Source organism: Lissotriton helveticus, chromosome 10 (assembly GCF_964261635.1).
Source record: "Lissotriton helveticus chromosome 10, aLisHel1.1, whole genome shotgun sequence".
Lineage (NCBI taxonomy): Eukaryota > Metazoa > Chordata > Amphibia > Caudata > Salamandridae > Lissotriton > Lissotriton helveticus.
Window position 1 is genome coordinate 1,137,433,942 of NC_136071.1, and position 15,110 is coordinate 1,137,449,051.

Genomic DNA, 15,110 nt, shown 5'->3' on the forward strand with positions numbered 1-15,110 from the left:
GTTGTTTTACTTATTGCTTCCTGACATTCTTGCATTTTTTTTTAGATTTTTGTGGCCCTGGGGCGTCTCCCCAAGTTGGTTGTTTGTGCCCAGACATGGGGTGAGGTCACTCTTCCAGAGAAAGTGAAGGTGCAGCTCCATGAGAGACCGAACAAGGCTGAAGCCGGCGCGTCTGGCTTTGTTTGTGTGTCAGTTCAGAAGGGGTGTGGCTTAGCAGGTGAGAATGCCCGCCCCTTTTGGGGCGGCGGCAGAAGCCTGAGTCCATACTGTACATTATCCTGTACTTGTAGAGTGGTGGGATAGCTTCCAATCCTTCTGGAGTCATTACTGGTGGACCTGGATGTTTGGTTTGAAGATTTAGGAGGTGTAATACGACCTTCCTGGGAACATTGAGGTGCGATGCATGAGGGCTTGACACATATAGTTTGTTTCTGTAATGGCACAGGTGACATAAAAACGATGGAATGGAATGTGGCCCAGATAAATTTACAGTAGTAAAAAGTGATGTAAACCTTTGCATCCATTACATCTTTGCTTTATCAGAGTTTCCCAACATCAAAGGTGTACTCCCAGGGTGGAGTCTCAAGTTTTCAGTGTCGTAGTAACTCATGCCAGAAGAAACTGATGAGGTCTAAAAATTCCAAATGTCCTGATGGCCCTGTTCAGAATGTTCATGTTCTAACTTTCTGGGCTGGACAACTAAGGGCCCGATTCACAAAGGTAAAGTTAGACAAAAGTCTAACTTTACGACTTACGTTATTCACAAAGGGCATTTACTACTCGTAAATGCCCTTTGGGAACACCGAAAGTCAAATTTTACGATTTTCAGTACTCACAAAGTGCATTTACGAGTAGTAAATGCCCTCTGTGAATAACCTAAGTCGTAAAGTTAGACTTTCGTCGAACTTTACCTTTGTGAAATGGGCCCTCAATTTTTAGGTGAAACTAAGACTAATTTGCAAATGGCTGGCACCCTTTAATGATGGCAGTGATATGATAAAAAATGAAAGGGAATGCTACCAGAGAAGTTCCCAGATCATATGACTTATTAACACCACAAACGGAATCGTCTCTTCTGCTTAAGTAATATAAGCAATAGTCTTTAATACTGTCCAAATGCATTTTATCAACCTCAGAAACAATAGATGGCAGTCATTCCTCAAAAAATGTACACCTGTGGGTTTCAGACAATTCAAATATGCAACAGGCACTCACCCCAAACAACTACCTTGCCAGCCAAGTAGCTTTATGGCAGCATTAGGGGCGGGCCCTTGACAGACCTTCCAATTCTTGCGGTCTGACATTTGCCGCCGCACATTGTTGTTCTGTGCCCCTCACAGCTATGCTTTTTGCACTATGCCAGCTCTAGCGCTGAAAGGGCTTGTGAACTTGTATCTGTATTTGCATTGTAATTTATAGAAAGCAGCAAGCACCCTGTGTAGGGTACCTTGCTGCTGAAAGACCAGAAACCAACACAAGTACAAATACACCAAAGCAAGAGTAGAGCTAGCCAGTCGATTGACCACAAACAGGAAATAGGCAGGTCTTGAGTCACTGCCTAAATTTCCACTAATTCCATTTGGCATATTGCTACAAGTTCCACCTAGATGCAGCTGCTAGGAAAGGGATCTCTTGCCCAGAATTTCAAGCTGGAATTTGGGAACTGCCAGGCAGAATTGGCTTTGGATCTTAACGAACAGGTGGGGATGTATCACCTTAGGCGTGATGATCTCTGTGGCGTGTGCACTGCCTTGTGCACAGCACATAGAGACATAAAAAGGATACACTCCTTTACTGGCAGCCAGTGCAGTGAAGCCAAGGTAGGTGTAGTGTGAGCCCCTGGGTGCACCCTACCTGCCGCCCTGGCAGTGTAATTCCGAACAAGCTGCAGCTTTTGAATCAGAAAAGCTGCTAACTCCACATAAATAATTGCATTGCAATAATGCGGAAGGATGTCTACAAAAGTGCTCAGAAGTTTCACTTTCTGTGATGATGAACAAAGATGAAGCACACATCTCAATGTGTGCAGTTGGAACACACAAGACGTTGCAACATTGGTGATTGGCCCTGCGAGTCAATGTTGCACCAAGATTTTTCGCCACATAGACAAGGATAGGTGTCAGGCCTAACTATACAGCCAAAATAGAAGAGCAGATAAATTGGTGGAATAAAGGATTTCTGTCTTCCTGCCGCTGAGTTTCAAGTGGTTGGCACTCATCCAAAGATGGATAGTGCAGCGCCAATCTTGAAATTGTGAGGCTGAGCTCTGTAGATCGCTGTCAAGTTACACAATAATGTGGGTGTCATCAGCATATCAAAAGTGAATGAATAAGATGAGCTGAGGGTTCACATACTTTGAATGACAATTGTGACGAGACTGATGCCACACGGAATCTCAGGTCGACCACAGTGTCACCATGAGATTCCTTATCCTTAAATTCTGAAATAAACTTTGCTCTTCATACTTTTCGCCCTGCTTCTACATCAAAGCGTTTGATATAGTTAAATAGATACGCATGTGCTGTTGGTACTACCAAGGCAAGGGTTTTAAGTCATTTTCATAACTATAAGTGCATAACACATTTTTTTCCTAGTCACAAATCTGTTCGCAGAGCATTTTGCTGAGAGCTATTGGCATAAAATATCCTTGCTCAACTCTACAAACATGGCGTCCTGCATCAGCGTAGAACATGAGACATGAAGCATCCCTCGGCATGTGCCAGGTAAGCAACACTGGTGGAGGACCGCTGATGGGAAACAGCTTCAGCCTCCACTTTAAAAGCTGAATATGAGCACTGATGTGCCTAAAGAGAAAATACTAGGTGAATGAAGCCAAAGTAGGCACACTGGCAGGAACAGGTTTACTTTCTGGCATTAAAAGCAATGCTACTGAGCATCTCTTTTGATGAAACTACATTGGCTTCCCATCCGCCAAAGGGTTAAAGTCAAAATCTGCTGCACTATCCACAAGGCACTGCATAACTTAGGCCCCACCTATCTCTCTGAGAAATTCAAGCCTTATGTTCCCTTGAGATCTCACTCGAGTACCAAACATATGCTGATGGTACCTCGAGTTAAAAGAGCAAGACTAGGCGGAAAGGCTCTCTCCCATCTTGGCCCCTGTTACTGGAAAGAAGTGCCCCTACCTCTGAGACAGTGTACAGACTACTTACAATTCAGGAAGGTGCTTAAAACCACTCTTTTTGGCACCTGTTAGCTTGCTGGGATTCACACATCTATCCGTGTTCCGCTCAGCGCAGAGATACCCCTTCGGGGGTCGATTCTAGCGCTATGTAATCACATAAAATAAATAAATAAATGAATGAATGAAGAAGTGACCCTAAAGCTGGGATTAGACTAGTCCTCTCTAGAGTAATGCCAATATCAGATTAACTCAACAGAAGGCAAGGTGGCCACTGTGTGTCAAAACGTAGAGCAGCCACTCTGCCTTGGATGATAAACAGGCATTGGCAACGCCAATAGGTCTGACTTGAATGTTGAGTCCTGATTAAAAGGCTTGCTGCATTGAAAAAACAAAAACTACGTTTTTTATATATAATACACCTATAAGGTAGCAGGCTTACTGTGTGATGAGTCAGTGGACTTTTGACAGTTAAAATAGTCCCTCTATAGAAAGTAAAAGGTTACACCAAACAGCCAACAGCATGAGGTGGAAGGAAATACTTCTAGGTACATCCAAAGCATACAATATGTAAAGAATTGGTAACAAAAGGAGTTAGAGTGAAGATGCTGCGAAAGAAGATAGGGAGTGGGGAAATGAAGAAAGTTTAGGAGCCATCTTCATCAGCCAAAAAACACGTTTTATGGCTGATTCCTAATATATCTAACAAGCATTGGCATTGCCAATAGGTCTCGCTTGTGGGTCTTTCGTTCTCTGCCAGACAACGCACACCGGATCCCCAGCACTAATCAAGTTATTTCCGTATTCAAGAATCTGAACTATTCATTTCAATATTATGTGCTTTCTCGGTTTTCCCCCCTCGCAATCACCAAGATAATTAGACATTTTGTACTTTATAATGAAATGATTGCAGCCTCAATCTGTGAGAAATGGGGAATTGACTGTTCTTCATTGTACTGTGGAGTGGATGGAAATGTGTGTGTGCGGGGGGGGGGTAGAGAGAGGGGGTGAAAGAGAGACACAGGAAGGGAAAGGTGGAGAGAAAGAAGCTGAGGGGGAGATAGGGGGGTAAGAGGAAAGAAAGAAAGAAAGAAAGAAGGAAAGAAAGAAGGAAAGAAAGAAAGAAAGAAAGAGGAAGGAAGGAAAGAAGGATGGAAAGAAATAAAAAAGAAAGGAAGAAAGAAAACGAGAGAAAGGAAGAAAGAAAGAATGAAAGAAAAAGAAAAAGAGAAAGGAAGAAAGAAAGAAGAGAAAGAAAGAAATAAAGGGGGAAAGAAAGAAAGAAAGAAGACAGAAAGAAAAAATGAAGGCAGGAAGGAAGAAAGAAAACGAGAGAAAGGAAGAAAGAGAGAATGAAAGAAAAAGAAAAAGAGAAAGGAAGAAAGAAAGTAAGAAGAGAGAAAGGAAGAAAGAAATGAAGGAAGAAACGAACAAAGGAAGGAAGAATGAAAGAAAGAAGGGAAGAATGAAAGAAAGAACGAAAGAAAGAAAGCAAGGAAGGAAGAAAGAACGAAAGAAAGAAAGGAAGGAAGAAAGAAAGGGGAGGGAGGGGAAAAAAGCGAGCGAGAGGAAGGAGAGATAGGTGGAGTAAGAGAAACATAAAGGGGCGTGGGGAGGGGTGCTTTGGCTTTCTCCATTGCTCTGGGAAGTGCATGTAAATCTGTATGACAGAGAAAGAGGCAGAAAGGATTAAACATAAAGGTGGGAGATAGAGGACAGGAGAGAACAAGAACGAAAGACAGGCCAAAGCAGGGTGAAGGATTCGAGCATGAAAAACAAGGCAGCGCTGGGAGGGGGGCTGGGCACGAAGGAAGGAGAAATGTGAGTCACGGCGGCCGTGAAGTGTGAAGCAGATCCCTTTGAAGCTCTCGGAGGCAGGAGCAAATGGTAAGGGGAGCTAAAAACAAGAGCGGCCGGGAAGCGGCCAGGAACCTAAGTACGGCCGGCCACATAATTGGGGGAGGAGAAGTGTGGCAGGCAGATGTGAGGCCTGGTGAGGGGGCGGGAATGCGAGCCTGGTGGGGGCAGGCGGATTACGGGGATGCTCGTGCTTGTGTGGCCACGTGACCTGCTTTGTAGCCACGTGACCTCACATGCACTGTGAAGAAACGCCAGTGGTTTCACTAGCCGATCGAGCACTTGAATTCGATCCTATCCATTCCTGCGGAATGGGACAGGCTCGACCTAAAAACTGCTAAAGGCTAAAACTGAACTACGCTTTAGAGCTCCACTGATATATACGCATGGTTCACGGAAAAGGTCCATGTATCGAAATGTTTGGCTATATTGGAATAAGTGACATAATAGCAAATTAAATTGTCATGTGACATTCAATAACTTGGTCCCCATGGACAGGCTGAATGTGGGCGTTGTTAGGCTTTTGGTGAAGCCATCACTTCATGTAGCAACAGTGGTTGCCACTTCCTCCTTGGGTTTGGGGGAGGGTATAGATAGGGTATAGCCCTACACTTTTCAACGTGTACATGGCCCCACTGGAGAAGAGGGTCAGCTCGTACGGCGTGTCAGTCATCAACTACGCCGACGACACTCAGCTGGTCGTTACTCTTTCCCACCCTCACCACGCTCCTTCCGACCTCCACAGCTGCCTTTCCGAAGTCCACCGATGGATGAATCTCTCCTCCTTGAAATTGAACGGGTCCAAGACCGAGATCCTCCTGATGGGCCACAATGGGCCCTCTTTACCATCTTACCTTTGGCCCAGGTGCCTAGGGGACCCTCCCGCACCCAAGGAAGAGGTCAAGAGCCTTGGTGTGTGGATTGAGAAAGACATGAGTTTTAAAACCCAGGCAAAGAGAACTGCAGGGACATGCTTTGGACTACTCAGAGCCTGCAGGAAGATCTTTCCCCTGCTCCCAGAGACCGCAAGGAGGCTCCTCATCCAGGGTCTAATCCTGGCAAGATTAGACTACTGTAACGCTACATACTTGGGAGCCCCTGAAGCCACCTTGAACTCACTGCAGAAAGTCCAAAATGCCGCAGCCCGCCTACTTACGGGCACACCTGGAAGATCCTCCGCCAGGCCGGCCCTCAACTCTCTCCACTGGCTCCCAGTCAGAGAAAGGGTCCTGTTCAAAGCCCTCTGTCTGGCCCATAAAACACTCAACAACAACGGTCCCCCTCTTCTGAAAGAACTTTTAATCCCATACAAAGCAGAGAGGGATCTTCGGTCCAATGCAGAAAACCTCATTGCAGTCCCTAGAGTGAGAAAAGCTAAGACCGGTGGCCGTCGCTTCTCGGTTCACACGGCGAAACGATGGAACCAGTTACCCCGAACACTTAGGACAGAACCAAACTATCTCCAGTTCAGAAAGACCTTAAAGACCTTCCTTTTCCCGCAAATATAATCCCACTAGTCGGCTAAAACCCCTGGAGAAGCAGATCAGCGCTGGGATGCTCTTAAGAGTTACTACGCGCTTTACAAAACCATTAAATAAATAAATAAATAAATAAGATTTAAAGCATTGTGATCCCAAGGTCATCAAGAAAAAATAAACTGACTAGTAATTCTACTGAAGGGTCTCTTTGTCTCTTCCCCCCTCATAAAGAAGCCTTGTCAGCACATCCTGAGGTTGCTGCAGTATTTACTTTCACATGCTCTGGTCAGAGCTTGCATGACTAATTACAAGGCTTCCACACACTCGTGGTTTTAAAGCAGAATCTTTCTTTTTTGGGCACCTTTAATTCTGCCGGATATTCCGTTTGATCCCCTGCAAACTCCAAATTACTTTAGACAGCGAAGCTTTGTATGAAAGGGATTAAGCAGGAGATGACAGGATCTCTGTACTTTCTTTGACAACTGCGAAAACCCGCCCGGAAAGGGACAGGCAGGCGGATGTGTGCACAGACAGGAAGTGAAAGCAAGGAAGAAAGGCTGACGATTAGGATAAAAAAAATGGCCTACTTGTGATACTCTTGCCTCAAAGAAATGGAATCAAATCTATCTGCCACAAAAACATGCAAGAAAGCCCAGTGTGTTAATATCCCTGTTGCTGATGAGCCTCATGTGACCCAAGACAGGCTACATGCACAGAAGGGCTAAGGACAGGAAAATACCAACTTTCTAAAGTGGCATTTTCAAAATTGTAATACAAAATCTGCCTTTACCATTAAAGAGGGTTTATACATAACAATTTCATAGAAACTAAACATGACATAGCCACCAGCACCCAATTAGAAATTACAGCTTATTAAATGTAATAAGGAATCCCCAACGTTTTCCTATTGGAGGGGTAGGCCTAACAGAAGTGACAAACGAGTTTAGGTTTTGTCAATAGGACATGCAAAACTTAAGAGAACATTTCCAAACTTTTAATTACACAGCACAGGGCTCTATGGGCTACCTAGGGCCTACCTTTGGGGTGACGTATGTAATTAAAGGGGTGTTTAAGACTTGGCTAGACAGTTTCAATGCCAAGTCAACATGACATTTTAACACTGCATCCAGGCGGCAATAGCAGGCCTTGGACATGTTTTAAAGGGCTACTTAAGTGGGTGGTGTAATAAGTGCTGCAGACCCACTAGTAGAATTTAATTCACAGGCCCTGGGTATATGGTGTACCACTCTACAAGGGACTTACAAGGAAATTAAGTACGCTAACCAGGTGTAAGCCATTCAAACCATGCTTTAGGGAGAGAGCACAAGCACTTTAGCACTGGTTAGCGGTGCTAAAGTGTGCAGAGTCCTAAGGCCAGCAAAAACTAATACATCAAAAAGTGGAGAGGAAAAAGGCAAAATGTTTGGGGTGGCCCTGCAGAGAGGGCCAGGTCCAACATAGGGTGACACGGGCATTCTTTTGAGAACTTTCATGAGACAACGATCAGTATGAAGGATGCTCATCAGCGGGACTATCTGGGAATCGGTGATGACGGGGACTAGGGTGTTGCAACCATCCAGGTTGGAGAGAACCAAGACTTGCACAATGATTGGATGCCTGCTTTTTGCAGTTATGGTTTAATCAGCAAAAGAGGGATAGCTGGAACTTGACCTATATATAATAAAGTATTTTTAGCTAAGGTAAACCAAAACAAGTCAAAGGTACCTCTGGTGATTCTTATCCGAAGCAATGCTTAGCATCAAATTCAAGTTTAGCACCATCATCAATCCAAGCCGCTGTTAGGGCTGGTGAATTTGTGTTTATAGGTGTAGTTTAATACTAAAATGCATAGGTCTTCATTATCCATGTGCAAAATTCAAATTTTTTAGTGCTTTTTTTTGTAAAGGTGAACAATCTTCTCAACTTCATGAAGTTGCAAAGGTTTTCCCCTTTGCAAATTTTCACTTGTTGGTAAATATTCCTACAAAAACGGTTTCCACAGAAAAAGAGCTTGCACAGAAGCTCTTTTTACAAGAGGAAAGTTGCGCGTTGCAAAATAGGTTTTTGCATGGGTCATTTGTCCATAAAATCCTTTGCAACCTTTGTGAAATTCAGAAAATTTGCAGATTTAATCCTTTTTAGATTTACACACTTCGGTCTTGATTTAGATTTCGACGGATGGGTTACTCCATCACAACGGTGATGAATATCCCGTCCGCTGAATAATAAATCCCATAGGATATAATGAGATTTATTTTTCGGAGGATAAGATATCCATCACAGTTGTGAAGGAGTAACCCATCCGTCGAAATCTAAATCAGGTCCATAGTCTTAAACTGAGAGACGGTGGTGTGGATGTGTCAGGGTCTGAAATGGTGAGTTGTTCTAGTTTTACTGTAGCATGCAAGGTCTACGTGGTCTCATCTGCTTCTTGTTCTCCTGGGCATCCCCAGCATTGTACCAGGTCTACAATGCTGCTGTTGAATTAGTAGGCAGATTTGCCATCAATTTGATCCAATATTCAAAATACTGATTGATACTTATTGATTTATTGCGAACTTTGTAAGCATAACTATTAACATCCCTGTTCATGTACAATGTCAAACTGACTATTGCTGTTCGTAGGTACTGCAAAGAACATATGTTACCATGACCAACCGTAATGGTACTTAGTGTTTCGACTTAAGAAGAATGAAAGGCTGAGGAGGCCCTGCTGAAATTCAAACGAATCACCTGCACATCACACACAACTACCAGGAACAAGTACCTAAACTATGAACCATTAAAAAATAAATAATCTTTACAGACACAAAACCTATCCGCGTGAGCCGTGAAATCTACTCTCCTTGGCTTAGGTTTACAGTAAATTTCTTACTTTCTTAGAGTTCACACAGAATCCAAGCTTTACTCCAGAAAAACTCCAATGGATAACATTTACTTATGATGAATAAGGCGGAATGATTAATGTTGCACAACTAACGGTTTTAAACTAATTTTCGCACAAATAAATACTTTTCCCCACAGAGGAAACTCTCTGCTCATATTACCAATAAATATGAAAACATTCCCTTCTCTTCCCAACCCTGGGAAGTCACTTACTCTTGCATTTTTTTCAGGAGTAAATTTACACTTGTATTTGATGAGGAAAACTGCTGGTATAAAGAATGTGAACACCAACAAACTCACACCTAGAAACTACCTCTGCATGGTGCCTTACCCTGAAAAACACATATATATCTCCCCCAAACCGTTGAGCTACATTGGTGGAAAATCCATACACTGATATTTATTTTACCGGAGTAAGTGAACCTAATGATAGGTATGTGTCATAAGCCTTAATTATGTCAATCAGTATGCAGATTATTATTTTTTTTTTAACCACAATTTGAGTTTTTTGCATGTGACTATGCAATGAGCGGTTCCCTTTCCATCAGGTAACAATGATGACTGACAATCAGGACACCTTGCTTACCTCCAATAGAATTGCAGCGGGAGGTCAGCTCCCAGAGGACCAGTGCCATGGAGTACACGTCCGTCTGCTTAAACGACTCCAGGTTCTCCAAATTAATTCTGGATTCCAGCACTTCCGGGGCCATGTACCTGGCTGTGCCCACCTGCACAGAGGGGCAACAAAGTGACCCAAAGTCAGTTCTGACAGACAGGTGCATGCAGAGGACCAGGAATTTGATCCAGGTAAAACTTACATAGCTCAAAGGTCTGTGCTTGTGAAGATCTAGTGGAGCCTCAACTGAGTCAGACCATGGAATAGGACAGACCTGGACCCAGCCCTTCCTCCCTAACCCCATCTCCAGAAGCAGAGGCAGGGCAGACATGCTTCACGGTTCCCTGCTTTAAGACAGTTTGCTTGGCACTGGTGTAAACCTGAAGTGGCTTAGATGAACTCTGGGGGAGCTATATTTGTCTAAGGTAGTTCCTCTATAGTTTATCTTTGACATTAGGAAGTTTCTAACTCAGCTTCAGAGCTGTACTGGAACATTACAGAAGGAGGGTATGACCCTTACCTGATCTACCGCAGTGTAGATAGAAGCTGTACATGTACAACAATTTGACTGCAGTAGATTTCAATCCAAATGTAGCTAAGCTCTGTACATAAGCAGCTATGTGTGCATTATGTTGATTCATTTGCATGCCACTAGGTGTCACTACTGCAGTTCCAGCCACGTATGTCGCAGGGATGTAAAACTTCAACAAGAACCTCCGCATACATTTAGTAACACTATCTGGGGTTTTCATTTAGCATCCTTGGATAACCGAAGCCCATTGAGATAAAGTCATTATTTTGGGATCCTAGTTTTTATTGAATGTGAAAGTCAGCATTAGAGGGCAGACCTCTTCCACTAGACCTAGAGACCGCCTCTCTTCCCTAAACAGACTACATTCAGGGCTCGGATCTGCCAAGAAAGTCTTGGGTAAGATCCAAGCTTTCCACAGCTGGCCTAGTCAATGGAGTAAAGTTGCTATGCATGCAACCCACCGAAAACAAAGGAGAATTCAAACGAATGTAGACAAATGATAATGCATCCCTTTACAACTACAGAAGATACCGTCTGAGGTAAGTTACATCATCTGGTAGTGATCTTGAATGCCACTATTTGAATGTAACAGCCTGTGGAAGCACAGGACTCTGGGAAGCACAGGCAGGCAGGGGCCACACCCACAACATGCTGCATCCACTCAATAAATATCCAAACATGAGGCCCAGGAAATAGGTCCTTCCACCTCAATGACCTGCTCTTAATCCTGGGTCATGAGTCAACAGTGGTGCAGACCTGAGCGTGTCATCGAATGGAAACCCGCCACCATGCAGATTCTTTCTTTCTCAGCAGCGTGCCATCGAATGGAAACCCGCCACCATGCAGGTTCTTTCTTTCTTTTACAGCAGCGTGCCATTGAATGGAAACCCGCCACCATGTGGGTTCTTTCTTTTTCTGCAGTGAGTCATCGAATAGAAACCCGCCACCATGTGGGTTCTTTCTTTCTCTACAGTGTGTTATCTAATGGAAACCCACCACCTTGTGGGTTCTTTCTTTCTCCACACCGTGTCATCGAATGGAAAGTGGACACCCGCCACCATGTGGGTTCTTTCTTTCTCTGCAGCATGTTATCTAATGGAAACCCGCCACCATGTGGGTTCTTTCTTTCTCTGCAGCGTGTTATCTAATGGAAACCCGCCACCATGTGGGTACTTTCTTTCTCCGCAGCGTGTCATCGAATGGAAACCTGCCACCATGTGGGTTCTTTCTTTCACTGCAGCGTGTTATCCAATGGAAACCTGCCACCATGTGGGTTCTTTCTTTCTCTGCCGCGTGTTATCTAATGGAAACCCGCCACCATGTGGGTTCTTTCTTTCTCTGCAGCGTGTTATCTAATGGAGACTCACAACCATGTGGGTTCTTTCTTTCTCTACAGTGTGTTATCTAATGGAAACCCACCACCATGTGGGTTCTTTCTTTCTCCACAGCGTGTCATCGAATGGAAAGTGGAAACCCGCCACCATGTGGGTTCTTTTTTTCTCTGCAGCGTGTTATCTAATGACTTGGAGAATTAATTGGACACAAACAAGTGGTTATTAGAGAGTATTTTTATTAAGATACATCAATTTGGCATTTGCATTTATTTGTTCATGGCATTGAAAGAATTTAGTGTTACATCACATAGTGTTTAAACGAAGAGAACTCGGGGTAGTGAGGAGTGTTAGTACGGTGTTGGTAAATGTCACAGGAAAGCATTCTGGGTGATGTAGTTTTACAAGGAAAGCTCGACACAGTGTATGTGTGTATAGACTCCTATTGAAGTATCAACGAACAAGGCGTATAGCGGGAGGGTTGAATTTCGGTCCATATCTTAGGCAGAGCACTAATTCAGAACACCGGGGGAAGGGATGTCAGGATAAAAATGGCAGAAACAGTGCGCAGTCGTGCAAGTAACAAGAGTGCGGGAGTAACCGCAGTTAGACCGTGATACGGCAGGAACAAGGTTCGATAAAATGTGTAAGCAGATCAGAATGATGAAGGCAAAAAGTTTACGAACATGAGTCACGGTAAGCAGGGCATGGGACGATTTGTTTAGTTGAGACTGGAATAGAAAGCAGATAGAGGAAGCTGGGGGTTTGGATTAACTTAAAAGTTGTCGTAATAGAGGGAATTAACAAGAAATGTAGAAGAAAGTTGCAGTTTCCTTTTTTATAAATGAGCTACGCGATATATCAAAATTAGGAGAAAATGAGCAATAAATGTTGTATACTGCTAAAATATTTTAAGAGAACAATGTTTAATTGACGATATTTTTAACGTTTAATGTTTGTACACTGATGTTAAGAAGTCGGGTTGTATTGAAAGTATAAATTTTTTTCTCTCAGATAAACCCCTGACGAAGGGAAATCCCGAAATGCATTGGGTATTCTGGAATAAACGGTGATTTGTGGAAACACGTTTCTCCTGTGTTGTTTAAGAAAGTGTTGCGAAGAAAGCGAAATGAGTAAAATAAATTGAAGAAATTAACAGATAAAAGGATTGATAAAAGTATGGAGAAAATAAGGATAAAGGAAGAAAAAATATGTAAGTTTGATTTATTGGACTTATTTGAGGATATGGCTGTGCAGCTTAACGGGGTCTAAACAGGCTCCACTTCAGTTCGTTTTCATAATTGCAGCGCAATTTGGGCGGAGCGCGGAGAGGTTTTGCACGCCGAACAAAGGTGAATAACTAATGGAAATGAACTAATCAAATATAGAATATATGAAGAAAAACAAGAATTGAAAAAAGGAGTGCATCTCACCACAACTGTTTTTGCTATGTATGAACTTACCGTCCAACGGAGGGATTGCACCCACAGAGAAGAAGAAACATGGATAAATGAAGAAGCGCATTTAACAACATGGAGAACTGCATGGAACATTCAGGAGAGCTGTTTTCGTGACACTTAAAACGGAGATTACATACAATATGACTTGGAGAATTAATTGGACACAAACAAGTGGTTATTAGAGAGTATTTTTATTAAGACACATCAATTTGGCATTTGCATTTATTTGTTCATGGCATTGAAAGAATTTAGTGTTACATCACATAGTGTTTAAACGAAGAGAACTCGGGGTAGTGAGGAGTGTTAGTACGGTGTTGGTAAATGTCACAGGAAAGCATTCTGGGTGATGTAGTTTTACAAGGAAAGCTCGACACAGTGTATGTGTGTATAGACTCCTATTGAAGTATCAACGAACAAGGCGTATAGCGGGAGGGTTGAATTTCGGTCCATATCTTAGGCAGAGCACTAATTCAGAACACCGGGGGAAGGGATGTCAGGATAAAAATGGCAGAAACAGTGCGCAGTCGTGCAAGTAACAAGAGTGCGGGAGTAACCGCAGTTAGACCGTGATACGGCAGGAACAAGGTTCGATAAAATGTGTAAGCAGATCAGAATGATGAAGGCAAAAAGTTTACGAACATGAGTCACGGTAAGCAGGGCATGGGACGATTTGTTTAGTTGAGACTGGAATAGAAAGCAGATAGTGGAAGCTGGGGGTTTGGATTAACTTAAAAGTTGTCGTAATAGAGGGAATTAACAAGAAATGTAGAAGAAAGTTGCAGTTTCCTTTTTTATAAATGAGCTACGCGATATATCAAAATTAGGAGAAAATTAGCAATAAATGTTGTATACTGCTAAAATATTTTAAGAGAACAATGTTTAATTGACGATATTTTTAACGTTTAATGTTTGTACACTGATGTTAAGAAGTCGGGTTGTATTGAAAGTATACATTTTTTTCTCTCAGATAAACCCCTGACGAAGGGAAATCCCGAAATGCATTGGGTATTCTGGAATAAACGGTGATTTGTGGAAACACGTTTCTCCTGTGTTGTTTAAGAAAGTGTTGAGAAGAAAGCGAAATGAGTAAAATAAATTGAAGAAATTAACAGATAAAAGGATTGATAAAAGTATGGAGAAAATAAGGATAAAGGAAGAAAAAATATGTAAGTTTGATTTATTGGACTTATTTGAGGATATGGCTGTGCAGCTTAACGGGGTCTAAACAGGCTCCACTTCAGTTCGTTTTCATAATTGCAGCGCAATTTGGGCGGAGCGCGGAGAGGTTTTGCACGCCGAACAAAGGTGAATAACTAATGGAAATGAACTAATCAAATATAGAATATATGAAGAAAAACAAGAATTGAAAAAAGGAGTGCATCTCACCACAACTGTTTTTGCTATCTAATGGAAACCCGCCACCATGTGGGTTCTTTCTTTCTCTGCAGCGTGTTATCTAATGGAAACCCGCCACCAAGTGGGTTCTTTCTTTCTCTGTGGCGTGTCATCGAATGGAAACCCGCCACCATGTGGGTTCTTTCTTTCTCTGCAGCGTGTTATCTAAAGGAAACCCGCCACCATGTGGGCTCTTTCTTTCTCCGTAGCATGTCATTGAATGGAAACCTGCCACCATGTGGGTTCTTTCTTTCTTCGCAGCGTGTTATCTAATGGAAACCTGCCACCATGTGGGTTCTTTCTTTCTCTGTAGCGTGTTATCTAATTGAAACCCGCCACCATGTGGATTCTTTCTTTCTCTGTATCATGTTATCTAATGGAAACCTGCCACCATGTGGGTTCTTTCTTTCTCT

At 42.9% G+C, this 15,110-nt stretch overlaps 1 protein-coding gene across 1 annotated transcript in view; it reads right to left on the reverse strand.

The window, feature by feature from the left end:
* TGFBR2 (transforming growth factor beta receptor 2) overlaps window positions 1–15,110 on the reverse strand; it is a 202,491-nt gene that overhangs the window by 26,380 nt on the left and 161,001 nt on the right. Inside the window, exon 11 of the mRNA XM_078663940.1 lies at window positions 9,950–10,091. Coding sequence (XP_078520066.1) covers window positions 9,950–10,091 — 142 coding nt within the window. The remainder of the gene's footprint in view (window positions 1–9,949; window positions 10,092–15,110) is intronic.